The following is an 18,138-nucleotide window of genomic DNA, read 5'->3' as shown; positions in this document are numbered from 1 at the left end:
TCCTTCTGGTGGAGGCATGATGACAGCGCCATCTGCAGTCCAACTTCCTCCGGACAGTATCCCAGGTGTGTGAGAGTAAAAAACTAATAAACAAGACTATAAACCAGGACGAGGGGGCTTTTTTACTTTCACACACCTGGACTAGTGTCCTGAGGAAGTTGGACTGCAGATGGCGCTGTCGTCCTGCCTCCACAGCTGAACGGACACGTCACAGCAACATCACGTGACCACTCTGAGGAAGAGCACAAGTGAGCAGTCGAAACTCTCAAGTATGAAAACAAACTCTTGGTCTGAAAAAAAGAACCTAATAACTTAAGATGCCTCCTGAATTTACCTTTGACCTGGATAAAAAAAAAAGAGTGAAGAGCTGGTGAGTTATACAATCACCGCTAAAGTAAAATAATAAAATAAAATGAAAGTAAAATAATAAAAATATTGAAGACAAAACTGTGAAATGGATTGTACTACTTATTTATTACAAATTATGTCATCATCTCGTTTTGTCTTGTTCTCGTGGCCCTAATCTCATGATTTATCCTGTCTTGTGAAATCTGTGTCTCATCCCACCCCTAAAAGAGAGAGTGATGGCTGAAGAGGCAGACTGGTTCTACAATATACAATATTTTCTGGGAAAGTATTTTTCTGGGGCAAGATCTCGAGCCAAAAGATCACACAAGATAAAACTGTCCCAAAATTGTGCAGGTTTATGTATGCCTTAAGATGAATTTTGCATATCTTCAAAACAACTATTTCCATATTACCTTATAGGATACTTTCACACTGTTATTTGATCCTACATTGAGGTCATTTCAGTGTTGATGTGGACTTGATTTGTGTGACTTTGATCTAGTCCAAGTTTAGTTTCAGGTTTAATCCTAATTTTGAATAGGCTGATTTATCAGCCGGTTTCACTTCATGGAAACTGTTTGACCTCGCAGCATTAGGATTCGTTCGTTCGACAGTAGATGGGTTCTTTTTTTATTTAATCAATCGTTGCTGTTTGGTCGTGACGTACGTAATGTGCCAAATCCCTTAGGAAGAAGGGCAATAACGTCTTTCCCCTTGATAAAATTCATCAAACATTCTCCTCAATCTTAGCAATTGTTGCCAACACAGAATGTCTGTCTTCGTCTACATCCATCTCGACCGCTTTGTTTATTGTTGTGCTGTTCCACAAAAGGGACACAGACAGGCGCTTGAGTTTGACGTCATGGCTTCACAGCGCTTCCCTGATTGGCCGGTGCACGGTCTACAACTTCCAGGGTTCTTACAAACTGTTTAGTGTATTCCGATTCCTGACCTAAGCGCTAGAGAGAAATGAAATTGAGCGGGGGCACTAGGTGGCACCAGCCTGGCTAAACTCTGAAGTGGTGAATGTGCAAAAGTGAACTCATCCATAAACAATCTTCTGTTCCTGAAATGGTAGAAGGGGTGAGAGGGCAAATTCAGAAGCAAATTTAGGGCACACAGACAAAATGGCAAAACACACTCTTTTTGTTGAATTTCTTTTTTATTTTCATACCAACATTGCTTCTTTTTGCCTTGTTCATTGTCAGCATGGGACAAGGACTTATCTTAAAGGTTCTATATTACACAAAATTGATTCTTGTAAGGTTTAAGCCATGCTAGAATGTTGTTACCTCTTCAAAAACATACCCGGCGTAGTGTTTTGTTTCGTTCACCCATGTTTGAGTAACCCTTTATTATTGGTCGGTCTACAGTTCCGAAGCGGTAGTTTTCAAGTTCACAGCTCCTTTCACCTTTAGTTCAGCAGATATTTGCAATTCTGAGCTGAGTTCATCCAAATGGTTTTAGTGAATGTTTATGGAGTTTAAAAGCACAGTGGAGCACTTCCTGTATTACTATGTGACATCTCAAGGAGGATTTTCAGTTTGAGGGAAGAACTCATCCTAAATATACAGGGTTTGAGTTTTAAACATGTCTGAATTAAACAAAACATGACTCCAGATGTGTTTTTGATAAGGAAACATAACACATCAGAAAATAATAATTAATTTGGCATATCTTCAACTATTTCCTATTATTTTCCAATTACTTTAGGGCACAAAGAAAGCGTGATGACAGGTGAAGTGTGAAAAACAATTTTGCTTGTTTAATCTCCGTTTTCTCTTGATGACAACATTGGCCCTTTTTAGATTTCAGGAGGGCACGAGACTTCAGGATGGCACTCGGCCTCTGCGCGCCTCCACTGCTAACAGCATCGTGATGAAGACCTCCAAAGACAACGCCTCTCCGGAAGAGCTCCACTCCCCCCACCTCCTCAACGGCACCACCAGCTCACGACTCGAGAACAGCATCATCTTCTCCAGTTTCCGCTCGTCCTCCATCGACCAAAACTCCGAAAACCCCACCAAATCTCACCGTACGCTTTTCCGGACCGCCTCTCTCCCAGATATTGGACATTCAAATGATCGCATGAGTCTACCGCCGAGAGAGAGCACAGAAAACGATTCCTCTACCTCACGTATTGAGCGCTTTTCCTTCCTGCTGAACTCCTCGTCGTCTTCCGGGTCGCTAACCGGAGGAGAGGATTACACCGCCAGAATGAGCCGCGCGCCTTCGCTCTCCATCGGCTCGCCCCCTTCCGGTAACAGCCCCACAATGCTCCTGAGCCCCACCGGGTCCCTGGAGCTAAGCCGGCCATTCGCGCCCATGGGAGACGCCCCGATCCGGGTGGGGGCGCCGTTGCTGCAGAGGAGCTTCAGCGGAGACAGCGGGGTGGGGCTCCAACAGGGGGCCCCCATGTTCAACAATATCCACGCCAACACGCACTTCCAGAGCCAACAAGAGCCCGAGGCGGAGAGGAACCTGCTGTCCAAGTACAGAGCCTTCCCCGATGCTTATGTGAGTCATGACTTCTATTTCTTATATTTTAATCTAACTGTCTCATGAAATCACAAACTCAGAATTTCACTCACAGCGATGCACTTAATCAAATTTTTAATCAAGATCCAGTCGATCAAAATTCAGTGATATGCTTGGAGCTTTTTAACTGAGGGGTGTGTAGTAATCTTCTGCAAGTACGAGCAAAGTCGAGGTTAGATTATGGATAATTTGACATCATTTTTATGTTAAATAGTACTGATTTAAAAGTAAAGCTTTTACCCATGTTATAGTGGTTTTCCCTTCTCATGTACCTTCTCAAACTTGTGTTCAGAGTGATTCATGCATGTTCTTCTGCATTTTTGTCTCTTTGTCTTTATTCTGTTGTATTCAACACGTCATTGCTCTGATCTGCCCCCGTTTTCACCGCCACCGTATTCGTTCCGTAGTCACTTTGGCACAAATGAAAGGTGAAACATGAGCTGCCCAGTGGTGTGATCTACAGAGCGGTGCTTTGTTATGATGATGATGATGTTTATGACTACGTTACCGTAAAGAGACAGGTGGAAATTGGGAATAGGCTTCTACCTCACTGGACCCCGCAATTTTCAGCATTTTTCAGTTTTTTATTAAGTCATTTTAGATATTATAATATTGCAATTAAAGAAGACATATGGATGGACAGCTGCTGATCAAACTAGCTGATTTATTTATTTTTCTTTCATTTTTTTTCACTCGTACCAAAATGAGTACTCAACACCGCTGAATCAAATTAAGAAAATAAAATTGGAGAATTAGAGATGATAAAAATAATAATGCAGTTTTATATAGCAGTTTTCTGGACACTCAAAAATCCCATCTATCATTCGTTCATTGGTTTTTCAAAATAAAACCAAAAATAAAACGAAAAAAAAAAAAAATAAAATCTTCATGATTTGTCTCCACAACCAAAATGAATAAATGATTCGTTATGTGTTTAAATGAATAATGGAAAAAAACGGATAACGGCCGTTTCCCGGTCTCAGTCCCGGTCTCAGTCCCGGTCTCAGTCCCGGTCTCAGTCCCGGTCTCAGTCCCGGTCTCAGTCCTGGTCTCAGTCCCGGTCTCAGTCCTGGGCTGATCCTGGTCTCAGTCCAGGTCTCTGTCCCGGTCTCAGTCCCGGTCTGGTCCCGGTCTGGTCCTGGTCTCAGTCCTCATCACCTGACAGTCTTTATCAGCCGGGATCCAATAGAAATATATTTTTTGACCTCCTTCTTTAGCAGAACATCCAATAGCAACACAGGTCAAAACCATTATTGTTCAATTCAAATTTTATCGCAAATAAATCTATCCAGATGGATAGTTTGGCCTCCAATATGGCGGCATAAACACCGGGTCACATGGTTTTTTGACATAGACGCAAAACCTTAATAACATGATTAAAAGCTTTGAAAAGTCAGAACGCAGAATTGCAGAATAGGCCTGCTTTAAATGCACTACCATAGTTCAATGAAATCACTTCATATCCGAGCACATCAGAGGAGCAGCAGCCATTCTCCAATCCCTTTACAGTGAAATTTACATTGTACATAACTAAAAATAAGCAGAGATGGATGGAGAGCCCTGTAAGTCTCTATTCTAAATTCTAACTCACTTGCCATTGTGAGATTGTGAAAACTAGTAAAAGTTTATGATGTTTTTGTTCCAGAGAATTTAATGAGTGTCTTTGCAGAAAACCTGATGTGAGTTCAGACGGTTAAACGGCAGCGATGTGGGCGGGGCTGTATGTTCTGTACTAGAATAACGTCTCCCCCTTCATTTACATTGTATCTGTAATGTGGGAATGTCTGTTTTTGGATCAAGTTTCGGCTCGAGTCACGTTTTAGACCTTTACATGAACGCCTATGGGGGAGCGATCGGAATGGAGGAAAGGGTGCACGAGGCAAACTGAGTGGGGGAGGGAGAGAAAGAGTGAGAAGCAGATTTAAGTCGAAAGAAGAGAACTGAAATTGAGAGAAAGATGGGGAGTGGGAGTCGAATGTGAGGGGAGGGGAGGTGAAAGAGGAAGTGATCGGAAGGGAAGTGAAATGAAAAGGGAGGTAGGGGATCGGATTTGAACTGGGGGAAAGTGGGAGGAGAGGAGATAAAGGAGAGAGGGAGAGAAAGAGGAGGAGATTGAAAGGGAGGATGGAGAGACGAGAAAGTAGAGGAGGTGCAGAAGGAAAAAAAAAGGAAAAAGAAAAAAGGAGGAGTACCTGAGTCGTATCCGTTCACCTGTTCGCGTCGACACGTGCAGAGTCAGCAGCTGCTCTGTCTCAGTGCCATGACTGTGGGCGCATTCATTCAGTAAAAACAACGAAAGAGAGCGAGAGAACAAGGGAATAGATAGATAGATAAATAGATAGAGAGAAGAAGAGGGGAGGAATGAGAGAAGAGCATAGAGGGGTCACAGAAGCCAAGAGAGGAGCTGAACAAGAGAGAGAACAGGTGAGGAGAAGATGGAGGGAGAGAGGAGCTTGAACAGGGGAGAGAGAAGAGAAAAGAGATTGGGAGAGAAACAGATTGTAGATGAGAAAGACGAGTGGAAGAGAGAGCATGAAAGGGTGAAGGAGAGGGAGAAAGAGGAGAGGAGAAAGAGAGAAGGAAAGAAAGAGAAAGAAGGCGAGAGAGAGAGAAAAAAGAGAGGAGAAGAGAAAGAGGAGAGGGAGAGAAAGAGAGAGAAAGAAGAGCGAGAGAAGAGAGAGAGAAAGAGAGAGAGAATAGTGGAGGAGAGGAGTTTGAGCAGGGGAGAGAGAAGAGAAAAGAGATCGGGAGACGACCAGATTGTAGCTGAGAAAGATGAGGGGAAAGAGAGGAGGAGGATAGAAGGGGAAGGAGAGGGGAGAGAGCGAGGGGGGATAGGGGGGGCAGGGCAGTGTGGAGGGGAGACGGAGAAGTTGGAAGAGAGAGATTAGCTTGAACAGGAGAGAGAGAGAGAGGAGGAGAAAGAGAAGAATCTATGTGTTCTAGTTCACATATATGCTTGTCTCAGCAGCTGTCAGTCCTGTGCCGTGGCTGAGGGCGCATTTATACAGAAACATGTTTAATTGGATCAGGGCGAGTTCAGACGCATCCAGAAGTGTGCGAGAAACTGTACATTCAAACCAAACACGGATCACATGACAGTAATGACTCAAAAGACGCATAATGATTTCTTTAAACTGCCTATTATGTTATGTTATACGTCTGAGAGTGGAAAAAAGCTCTTATAAACTCATCCTAGTGAATAATTAACTCGCTCTGAATGAACTACTTCGGTTTTTGACATTTTGAACACACTAAAAATCAGGTACAGCGTCTTTAATCCTTCTGTGCGAGATCCCCAGAGGCAGAACAGCATCTTTAAGGTATAAACTAACTTCATGATACAAACATTTTAAATACTGTTTCTGTGCTAAGGAAAAGACTTGGGACCAGTTTTGATACCACAACAATAAGTAATGCAGTCAGTATTAAATGTGCAACACAAAAAAAAGGCACTGTTACCTTCTAAAAAATGTGAAAATCTGAACTAGTTCCTTTGTAGTTTTTGCAGTCATCCAAAATAAAGCTGATTATGGAAAAAATCTTTATCACGATTATTTTGGTCAATATTGAAATCACGATTATTTTTTAGTAACATGATGCATTTATTCAGCATTTCTCTCTCAAAAAAACACTTTATTGATAATTTACACAAAACTTTCAAATTGAAAATAAATATAGGCTACAAATATGAACCTTAGAGCAGTTTTGCGATGTTTAAAACATAAAATGAATAAAATATACTTTGAACATGAAATAAGGGAGAAAAACATAAATGTATCCAAAATACACAATATATCCAGCTGTTCTACAATAAATATACTTATTTAATAAACAAAATAAACTTTTAAGCTTTATTGTTTCAACTGGATTGAGTTTGGAGATCATTTGACACACAAATCGAAATCACAGAATCGCTAAATTAAATTAATTGCACAGCCTTAGACCAAAATTCTTCCTCACTTACCTTATGTATTCAGAGCATCCTAATTATTCACCATGATGAGTTTTTTGCAACTGTCAGAGACCAGTGTGAAGTTTTGCCTTCCAGCTAACAACAACTGGCATGCTAATGCGCACTTCCTGAGATCATGAAAGACTTAGAAAGACTATAATTAGATGCTTATACAATATATTTGTACTGGGACAAGACAAATTTTGTTTTTTATAGTCAAAATTTCAGCTGTGTTTATGTGTGTATTTATTTATTTTTTTTCAGTACTGATCATAGCATCTAAGGTGGCTTTAATTTACCAATGAAACTACCTTGGAAAAACATGTAAACATCTTACTGCGAATGGGGTTGCTCCTCCAGAGATCTGATCTGTAACTTGGTCTGGTTGCACCTTCTGGTTGTCTCCATGAAAAGAGAAGTTTAATACTGTACTGTGAAGCATTCCAGGCCAGGCAAAAACAACTCCATGGAGACAAACAAGCTACTGATTCTCTACGAGAAAAGTTCCACAATGCACCTTTAAACATTTTTGTATTAGTAGAAAAAGTAGGGATGGGACGAAACCATTTCCTCAAGACCAGACGAGGTTTGATCCACAAGAATGAGACAAGATGAAATTTTAACAATTCCCAATATATACATTTCACGATTCAGTTTCCAATTTTGGCCTCACAATTTTAAATTCATTTGATTTCATACTTTTGTTTTCATTCTAGTACTGCTTTTTGGAAATGTAAGAGATGTAACTCACCACCATGTAACCCGTTTTTGTCCAAACCAAATGTAAACGCATCGAAAAAAATCAGACGAGATCATTTGTGTGCACGATCTTGTGGCAGTTTTGTCTCGCAAGATCGTGTGGCGTGACATCTTGTACCATCCCTAGAAAAAAGTAATCATTACACGCAGCTCTCAATATTTTCAAATCTTGTGACACCAGTTTTAACCTGGGTGTCTGCTTATTTTTCAGACCTTATATTTTGCGCTCTAGTTTGCACTGGTCCAATATTTGAGACATGCAAAGCTGTTGGTACTGCAGAAGCAACAGGCATGACGAGGTAGGGCATCTTTGTTTGTACAGCGCATTTTATACACAGGTGGAACTACTTTGAATAATAACAAAAGCCATTATAAAATACTTCATCGAAATATAAGAATGCAGTAGCAGAGGTGTGAGGCCAGTTCATCTGAGCGGAAGTCCTTGTCAATGCTTAAACCTGAATAGAAAAAAAAATGACATTACATTTAAAACCATTTGGATTTAAAGGTGCACTATGTAACTTTTTGCCTTGTCTCCATGGTGATATATGTATATTTGCCAGTATTACAAAGCATGGCATTAAACTTAACCATCTTGCTTCTGTTTAATTACAGAAACTTTATTTCGCGGGCCATACATCTCCTCTTCATACATCTGACCTGTAACTTGCCCTCATAGTGTCACTTGCTATTTCTGTAGACAATTAAGCCATAAGGCACAGTGATAACATCTCCATGGAAACAAGCAGGTGGCAGATCCTACACCAGGAAAGTTATGTAGTGCATCTTTTTACTAGCCTGATTCATCAGCCGGATTCACTTCGTGTAAACCGTCAGACCTCGCAGCGTTAGGAGTCGTTCCCTTGACGGTACGCGGGTACTTTTTTTATTTAACCAATCGCTGCTGTTTGGTCGTGACGTCTGCAATGCACCAAACCCTGTAGGAAGAAGGGCAATAACGTCTTTCCCCTTGATAAAATTCACCAAACATTCTCTTTGTTCTGGCTTTAAATCCTCGGGAATCATTGCCAACACAGAATGTCTGTCTTCGTCTACATCCATCTCGAACGCTTTGTTTACTCTTGTGCTGTTCCACAAAATGGACCGAGAGAGGCACTTCAGTTTGACGTCATGACTTCACAGATCTTCACTGATTGGCCAGTGTGCGGTCTAAAACTTCTGGGGTTCTTGCAAATTGTCTAGTGTATTCCGATTCCTGACCTAGTCGCTGGAGAGAATTTGTAGCGGAGGCATTAGGTGGCGCCAGCCTGGCTATCTTTTTACATAAAAATGATGGAACAACTGCCAATCATAAATAATTGTGGATTCAAGCTCTACAATTAAGTTCAGACGGAGGGTACAGGCCAGAATTTCTGTTTTATATGTAAAGGGACAGCACATATTAGTCCCTCAGCAGGTTGATGTGAAATAATCTACAGGACAGGGAAAAGTACAACAGCAACAATCACACAAAAGTACATAACACCAGCACATTCACTGTACATACAATTCATTTCAGACAGTCAATAGTTAAAGAGTTAAACCAACAACCCCTCAATAATAAAATAAAAATTTGGAAAAAGCTCTGTATACTCCACATACCTAGAGTTGTATTTGAATGAAATATCTGAACTTCTGATCCCCAAATATTGAACCTTATTATTATTTGTTTGGGATAGGCTCCACAAACTTGTCATTAATCTCACGGCTTAAACTCCTTTCAGTTGATAACAATGGTCCCTGAATTATGGCAGCACTTTTCTGAAGCTACTGTGAACAAAAAAACACTTTTGCTTATTTGCTGACAGAGAAGAAGGTGCCAGTTTCCAGTTTCATGTGGATAAATCAAATCTGTGGAAATGTTGGCTCAATAAATCTGCAACTTGACAGTTTGACTCTTTGTGTGCTTAAAGCCATGTTAGAATGTTGTCGCCTCATCAAAAACAGACCTGGAGTTATATTTTGTTTCATTCACATATGCTTGTGTAATCCTGTATAAATCTGTCCACATCTCAGCTGAAAATGCTCTGTTTCACTTTACGATGTTATGTAGTGGTAGTTTTCAAGTTACAGGTCGGTTTATAGTTCTGCATCAAATCTACGCAGAAGTGCCTCACAGGTTCCTGACAGACATGAAAGCCAATCAGAAAGCTTGCTGTGTTTGCCGTGCCGAGCTTGTGCCGTAAACGTGCATCTTGGACAAAAAGTTACTACACGTTTAACTTCCGACGAACACAAGGGCTGTGATTGGTTGCTCCATAAAGACTACAAGGACAATGTTTGGCACAGAAATGTCTGAATATGAGCCCAATATGGTTGTTGTTAACTGTCACAGTAAATAAAAACAAATAATTCATTAAAATTAAATAGTTTAGATTCCCATGACGCACCTAGACCCCGATGAGCTCTGGAGAAGCTCGTATGGTTCGAGTCTCCGTCTGGACGTCAGCTCTCAGCCCTACGCAGAATTATAACCAGCCTTAACGACTATCTTTTACATTTTGTTCAGTAGAGATTGGCAGTTCCAAATCTGAAACCAACCGAATGTTTCTAGTGAAGGTAAATGGAGTTTAAAAAACACAGTGGAGCACAAAACACAACTCCGGGCATGTTTTGGATGAAGACACAACATTATTAGTCAGGCTGGCGCCACCTAGTATCTCCACTCAGTTTCAATTCTCTCCAGCGACTAGTTCAGGAATTAGAATACACTAGACAATTTGCAAGAAACCCGGAAATGCGAGTTCGGGCACCAGCCAATCAGCAAAGAGCCATACATTCTGTGTTGGCAACAATTCCCAAGATCGAGGATTTAAAGCCGGAACAAAGAGAATTTTATCAAGGGGAAAGACGTTATTGCCCTTCTTGCTATGGGATTTGGGAAAAGCTTAATATAGCAGCTTTACATATGCCATGACCAAATAGCAGCGATTGGTTAAATAAAAAAAAAACTACCTGCCTGACGTTGAGCGAACGAATCCTAATGCTGCGAGGTCAGACAGTTTCCACAAAGTGAAACCGACTGATGAATCAGGCTACAACATTATAACATAGATCAGAAAATAACATAACATGGGCCCTTTTAAACATGAAACTCTATCTTAGAAATCTGACCTGTCCTCCTGCCCAGTTTAAACAATAGTGATTCTACAACTTTGCGATACTGCATTAATATACTGTGGTTATACTGTGGTCCAAAAGCAAAAAAACTAACGATCTGATGAAGGCTTTTTTTGCGGAAACGTTATTTAAAAATAAAAAAAGCTGTTGGACGTCGGCCATCGGAGTTTGCTTCGCTTTTATTTTACTGTTCTTTACGGTTTGCATTTGCACCTCTACCTTGGTTTTCTGTTTCATTTGATGCTGCACAAAACCAGCCTATCTATCTTGTAAACAAATCTTTGATGTAACATTAATCAAATGCCTACAATTGTGTCTGCTGGAGTTTCTTCCTTGTAGATTCCTTTGCATCTTGCCCATCCAGTGTTGACGCAACTGGCTCGTGATGACATCTCTGAGCTCTTTCTGAGATTTCTCTTTGTCCGGCGTGAAAACAGCACACACAATAGTCACTCCACTGCGGCCGCTTTAAATGGGACCTGTCCTCGTATTCGCTTTACTTTTGTTCATTTAAGAGGCTTTAATCTTTTAAGCCTGCGGTAACTGCAGGTTTGCCACTGATACTGAGTAAACAAGTTGTGGACACAAGCCAATAGCAGTGTTCTTTATTAAAGCAATGTTGCGAAACTTTCCACAGAAATAAGTTAAAACTATCCTCCATAGATGCCACAGATAATTTTGGTGTGGTTTGATACTGTGGAATTTTATAACCAGGAACGACTTTTCCATGGAACCAAGCAGGTGGATTCAGGGCCTGTTTACACGAGAACGCTTACGGGTAAAAAAAACAACTAAATATTTTTGCGGAAGTGCCTTTCATTTAAACAGTGACAATGTTTTTGGGGCTTAAAAATTCAAAAATCTGAAACCAACCGTAACTAACCTTCCAGATTGCAAAAGTTTAATACACTTCGCCATAGCGTTTACACTGCCTAAGACGCAAAACTCAGGTCAGATCTGCTCACGTTGCGTACGCGTTTACATCACATACATACAGTACCAAGAAACAAAGAGATGGCATGTGTACCCAATCGAATTCCACACACTTTTGCGTCACCGTATGCGTGCAGATTTCCTCCTGAAAACGCTCATCTAAACACGGAATATAAAGTGAAGATGCGACGCCGCTTTTACGTCTTCTGTTCAGAAGACGTGAACGTAGCCTTTGAGGGCTCATATTATGCTTTTTCCTGATCTATGTTATAATGTTGTTTCCTCATTTAAAACATGCCTGGAGGTGTGTTTTGTTCCATTTACACAAACCTGCATATTTAGGCTGTTACGACCCAGCTCTTCTAGGGACAGGGGAAGTAACAAAAGAACCAAGATGGAGAATGGAATAAATTCAATAATGTTTAATTAACAGGAATGTAAAAGGTAAACTTAACAAAACAGACTAAAATGTGTACATAAAGGGGTCAAATCAAAGCAAAGTAAACTAACTGTACAGAAACTAACCAAAAGGACTGCAACAGATGAACCAACATGCAAAGGTCATGCATGATGCGAGTGTCTCGTACAAAGTCACATACAAGTGACACAAAACTAGAGACACATTAATGAAGGGGACGAGTGTCTCACAATATCAAAGTCACAGTAACAGAAACAAAAACACAGAATAACAGATGACAAGAGATGCAGAACTAAATGGCAGACTCTTTAAATAGGAGGTGGTGGCTGCAGGTGAGGTGGGTGCAGACAAACCCCACCAATCACAGACCAGAGCTCTAACAGCAGGAATCAAGGCAGTGAGCAAAAGAATTTAAAACCCACATAACAAATTAGAACTGAAGGCCTAGGGCTGTAACATATGCTGAGTTCTTCTCTCTTCCTGGAATTGCCAGTCTCTTCTGAACAAAAGATAAACAGTAGCTGAATACTACAGCTTCATGGTGGAACAGAGCATTCTGAGCTTTGGAGATATAGATAGACTAATAAAAAAGGGTAACTCAAACATGTGTGAATGAAACAAAACTCCGGGTATCTTTATGAGGAATTAACAACATGTCTTAAAGCTCACAAGAGTCAGTTTTGTGTAATATAGGACCTTTAACCAATTGGATGGATTCCGTTACCTTAAAGGCAGATAACTGATCAAACTGAAAGCTCAAATAATCATGATATGACTTTTTTTTTTTTTTGACATATGGCCCACATCTTGTTGACATTTCACTCACAACATTTGCATGTTGTTGTATCAACAGTCAGTATTTCAGGGCAAATTCCTGTGTCAAAAATGTCACATATTTCTTCTACTTCTAAAGCCTTACAGTTGTTAATTATTCTTTCTTACACTTAGCTGCTTTAGGTTAGACTCTCAGCACTTGTACTTCACTGTGGAAGTTGCTTTTGACTACTCTAAACATCTTTGTAGTTTATTTTAATATATTATTTACACTCGCAACCTACAACAAAACCAGGTGTTGTATGATCAGACTTAATGTTTATCAAGCTCCAAGCCAAATATAAAGTTATTTCTCACTACACAACTTGCCCTTAATAAAATGAGCATAAATAATACGTAAATGCCAGAGTCAGAGTTGTCGCTCTCTGAAGTTGTTGGTGAACCGCTGTGTAATGGGCCTCTGGTTTGTGATAAACCCTAATGATCCATGTTTAACAGTGAAAGTGTCTCTGTTGCGTGTCTGCACCTGTCTCACGTACAGGAGCGGCTCTGTCTTTACCTGTCTGATTATCACCTGTCAGATCCAGGCACCGCCTGCTTTAAAACCTTTAGACTGTTAAACTCCTAATCGAGTGCAACAAGTTGTTTATGTGATGACATATCAATCAAAAGAGCAAATTAAAGCAGATCTGTTCTGCAGAATCAGCTTTTAACCATGCTATATTATACTCTGGCGGAGTTGTATTTGGAGTGATTTGTGCATGTTTGAGCAATCTAGAATCTAGAATCACTCACGGGTGTCATAGATTATAACTCTATATCAGACACAAGCACAATATATCTTTTAAGGTGCATTATGTTACTTTTCTGGTATGAAGGCCCCCACTGCTTGTCATGTCATTGCTTTGCCTTAAAACAGCATTGTGGAACATTCTGGAGGTGGCCTGTCACCTGCATGATTCCACACAAATAGAAAGTTAAAGCCATACATTGAAACATTCTCCTTTGTGGGAAAACGTCTAACCTGCAGCATTAGGATTTGTTCGCTCGACAATAAGTGGGTACTTTTTTTATTTAACCAATCGCTGCTATTTGGTCGTGACTTATGTAATGCACCGCTAACGGGGCTAACTGGTATATTAAGCTTTTCCCAAATCCCAAAATTCACCAAACATTGTCTTTGCTCTGGCTTTAAATCCTCGATCTGGGGAATCGTTGCCAACACAGAATGTCTGTCTTCGTCTACATCCATCTCAACTGATTTGTTTACTGTTGTGCTGTACCACAAAAGGGACTCAGTCATGTCTTCACAGCTCTTCGCTGATAGTCCGGTGCACGGCCTACAACTTCTTTGGTTCTTGCAAATCGTCTAGTGCATCCCAATTCCTGACCTAGTCACTGGAGAGAAATGAAATTGAGCGGAGGCACTAGGTGGCGCCAGCCTGACTAGAACATTATAGCCAAAGGAACAACATTGCCATGGAAATAAGCAGGAAAAGACCATCCTCCAGGCCACGTAAGAGTCAGATTTGCGGAGATGCAAGCTCACTTACAGTAAAGACTCAGTGCTTTTAAGTGCAGTTAACACAACAAAACAATAAAAACAACATGCTTTTATTTTATCTAAGTTACATACTGCCTTTAATACTTAATACTTTAATACTTTTATTTTATCTTAAAGTTACATACTGCCTTTAAATATGTCCAAAGGATTTTGTTTAAATTTGCCAAAAGTACATCAGCCCTCACTATTGTAGCTTTATCCAATTGAGTTTCATTCAAATATTTACCCTCCCAAATGCCCACGGACACCACAGACACACCGCATTTGTTCTGACCTGAGTTTCACATGTACTCTTCTCTACGGGCTCATGTTACAGCCCCAGCCACTGACCCCGAATCAGCACACACCAGACCTCTTTGTACTGCTCCATACAAGACATACAACACAAAGATACAGGACTACGTTCATGCCATTCTCTACACAACGGTACAGCAACTTAACTTTATGTAATAATTAACCCCCATTCATGCCAAATAGTTGCATCGGTCCGTGTCTTTCTACCCCACCCATTTTATTGCCATTGTCGGGGAAGAAAATTAGGACCTTGCTTAATGGTGCAATATTACACAACGTTGACTTGTGAGGTTTAAGCCATGTTATAATGTTACCTCCTCACACTTGTTTGTTTAATCCTTTATTAGTCTGTCTAGATCCCCAAAGCTCAAAATGCTCTGTATGCTTTGTGCCACTTCGTGATGTCATGAAGCACTAGTTTGCAAGTTAACAACAGCTACTTTCAACCTTTAGTTCAGTAAAGAATGAACAATTCTAGGGATGAAATGATCTGATTCTAGTGAAGGTGAATCCGTGTATCATTCATTAATTTTTCCAATTAAAAACAAAAATAAGAAAACGGAAAAACAACAATTTTCTTTTATTTGTCTCCAAAACCAAAATGAAAAAAACAGATAACAATTTGTTTTTTCAGTTTTCGATCTAATGTTTAAATGAATAATGGAAAAAATGGATAACGGCTGTTTGCGATGTTTTGCGCCGTATACAAACTGAACCATGGCTGAAAAAAGGACTAAACCGGTCTCAGTCCTGGTCTCAGTCCCAGTCCTGGTCCCAGTCTGATCCTCAGTCTCAATCCTTGTCTCAGTTCTGATCACCCGACAGTGTATGCAGGCGCACCTTCGGGTCCGTCCTGGTTCAGTCCTGGTTCAGTCCTGGTTCAGTCCTGGTTCAGTCTGGCATCGCAGTTTAAGTTTTTTCCATTATTCATTTAAACACTAAACTGAAAACACAAATCATTATCCCTTTTTTCATTTTGGTTTTGGAGACAAATAATGAAGAAAATATATATATTTTTTGTTTTCTTTCTTGCTTTTTTTTTTTTTTTGAAAAACAAATGAACAAATGATACACGGATCAAGGTGGATGGAGTTTAAAAACACAGTGGAGCATATCCTGTACAGCTACATGGTTTGTAAACAGGTAGTCTTTGTGTTGATAGAGAAGTTTAATGCCACTATAACCTCTCCTAGGCAGGTGGTAGATTCTTCACCAGAGAGAAGTTACAAAGCTCTGTATTGTCTGAGAATCAGGAAGTGTGTGTTAGCATGCTAGTAAAAACGTTGAGTTATAAAGTTGTGAAAAGCGCTTATAAACTCATCGTGGTGAATAATGAAGATGCTCAGAATGCATAAGGAATCATTTTGGACCACTGCAAAATGAATTGAAATGAATTGATTGTTTTTTCTAATTTTTAAGACGTTAAAATCAGCTACAGTGAATTTGAAATGTCAGATTATTTTCAGTGGCTTTAGCGGTTCAACACTATGTACACAAAGGGCCATATTCTGGTGTGAAAGTGAACTTGTAATCAGTTGGAACTTGCGTCGCGGTTTTGAAGGCTTTGGTCAGGTTTTTGCTTGTAGCGTGTCTGTATGTTTACTCTGGCTGCGCTATCTGAACCTCATTATTTCTGTATTTTAAGTTTCTCTTTTAACTCCTTACCACCACGCCCTTCACAGCTATCTGTCTGTCTGGCTCTGTGGTCCGGACACGCCCTCGCTTTGACGTTTCTGTGATTGAAGTGGAGCTGACAGCGAATACTTGCGGTGATTTCGATTCACTGATTCAAGTCTTGTTTGTTTGTTGTTCATATGTTACTAGACAGATTTGCACTTTATTGACTGTGGGAATGAAGTTTGAGTTTGCCGCGAGGAAAGTTTGCTGTGAAGTAGTTTATTTCTTTTTATTGTTTCTTTTCTTATTGAAATGACTTAAGCCTGCACAATTTATCACAATCTGTAAAAACACAAACTGTAATTTGAGTTGGAACCATTATCAAATGTTCAAACCCTGCAATTATTTAGGTAATGGAACATCCCCTGCAAACAAGAAAATATTGATACTTTGCAGCTGACGTCATCAACAATCCCAGAGGATGCAATGTTAACTGTAGGCACTGCTCTGTCTGAGGCTTTGTTAGACTTTAATCTGATCTTTATTTTTAGCACAATCTGACCACAAAGAACTGATTTAGGGAAAGATAAGTAAAAATCAGCTTACCTGCTGTAGTTTCAACTCTCAAATATCCAACAGCCAAACAGTTTTTCAGCCACACCCACACTTTTTTGCAAATCAAAGGTAGCATTGATTAGCCAGGCTGGCACCGCGATACGATGCATATCTCGATACAGTGACCTTTCTATTCAATACAATATATTTCAAATAAATTTGATGCGGTTCAATAAAAAAAAAGCCTAACTCATGGCTGTGATACTAAAAGTCTTTTTTTAAACCACTTCTTGTATAAAGTTAATATCAAACATGAACATTTTAATCAGCAAAAAAGTGAATATGTCAAATGTGTCGCATAAATAAATTTCCTTCCTCCAAACAAGCCACAAAACTGTAGCTCTGTAACAAAATAATTGAATAAAATATACCAAAAAATACTCTTGGTGATATACATCGATACAGCAGCTCACGATATCGATACTGAATCATCACATTAAACGATACAATACATTGATATTTCGATATTTTTGCACACCCCTAGCCATAACGTCAAACTCAAGCACCTGTCTGGGTCCATTTTGTGGAACAGCACAACAGTAAACAAAGCAGTCGAGATGGACGTAGACGAAGACAGACATTCTGTGTTGGCAACGATTACCAAGATCGAGGATTTAAAGACGGAACAAAGAGAATGTTTGGTGAATTTTATCAAAGGGAAAGACGTTATTGCCATTCTTCCTACGGGATTTCGGTGCATTACATATGTCACGGCCAAATAGCAGCGATTGGTTAAATAAAAAAAGTACCCACCTTCAACTGAGTGAACGAATCCTAGTGCTGCAAGGTCAGATGGTTTCCACGAAGCGAAACCGGCTGATGAATCAGACTAAGTATTGATCACAGGTTTTATGTGTAGTTTTAATCAAATGTTATTTTTTTCTTGAGTTTTCATACAAAAAAACAGCCTGTATTTGCCAGTGTGTGCGTTGTGTCACCATGGTAACTGATGAAGATTTCACCATAAAAATACATGTAGAATAGAAAAATCTTTTAACACCAGTACAACGTTAAGCTTTCTTATCTCCACAGAAACAAGCAAGTAATGTCACCAAGCCATGTTACAGCATTATGGGCATAGACTGTATAAAATGGTGTACTAAGAGAGTGTGACGTCACCCATAGTATTCAGATCCAGTCAAATGAAGCTCATTGAGGCTTGGAGCAGAGTTCCATATTGGGAACCACGAGTATCATAACAAC

The 18,138-nt window shown here is 40.0% G+C and overlaps 1 protein-coding gene across 1 annotated transcript in view; it reads left to right on the top strand.

Moving 5' to 3' along the window:
• The window catches only part of crybg2 (crystallin beta-gamma domain containing 2), a 101,921-nt gene that overhangs the window by 55,271 nt on the left and 28,512 nt on the right, over positions 1 to 18,138 (top strand). Inside the window, exon 6 of the mRNA XM_055157455.1 lies at positions 2,164 to 2,865. Within this exon, the coding sequence (XP_055013430.1) occupies positions 2,164 to 2,865 (702 nt within the window). The remainder of the gene's footprint in view (positions 1 to 2,163; positions 2,866 to 18,138) is intronic.

Source organism: Boleophthalmus pectinirostris, unplaced genomic scaffold (genome assembly GCF_026225935.1).
Source record: "Boleophthalmus pectinirostris isolate CB_2022bp ecotype Guang Dong unplaced genomic scaffold, ASM2622593v1 HiC_scaffold_21, whole genome shotgun sequence".
Classification (NCBI taxonomy): domain Eukaryota; kingdom Metazoa; phylum Chordata; class Actinopteri; order Gobiiformes; family Gobiidae; genus Boleophthalmus; species Boleophthalmus pectinirostris.
This window is presented reverse-complemented; position numbering and strand designations above follow the sequence as displayed.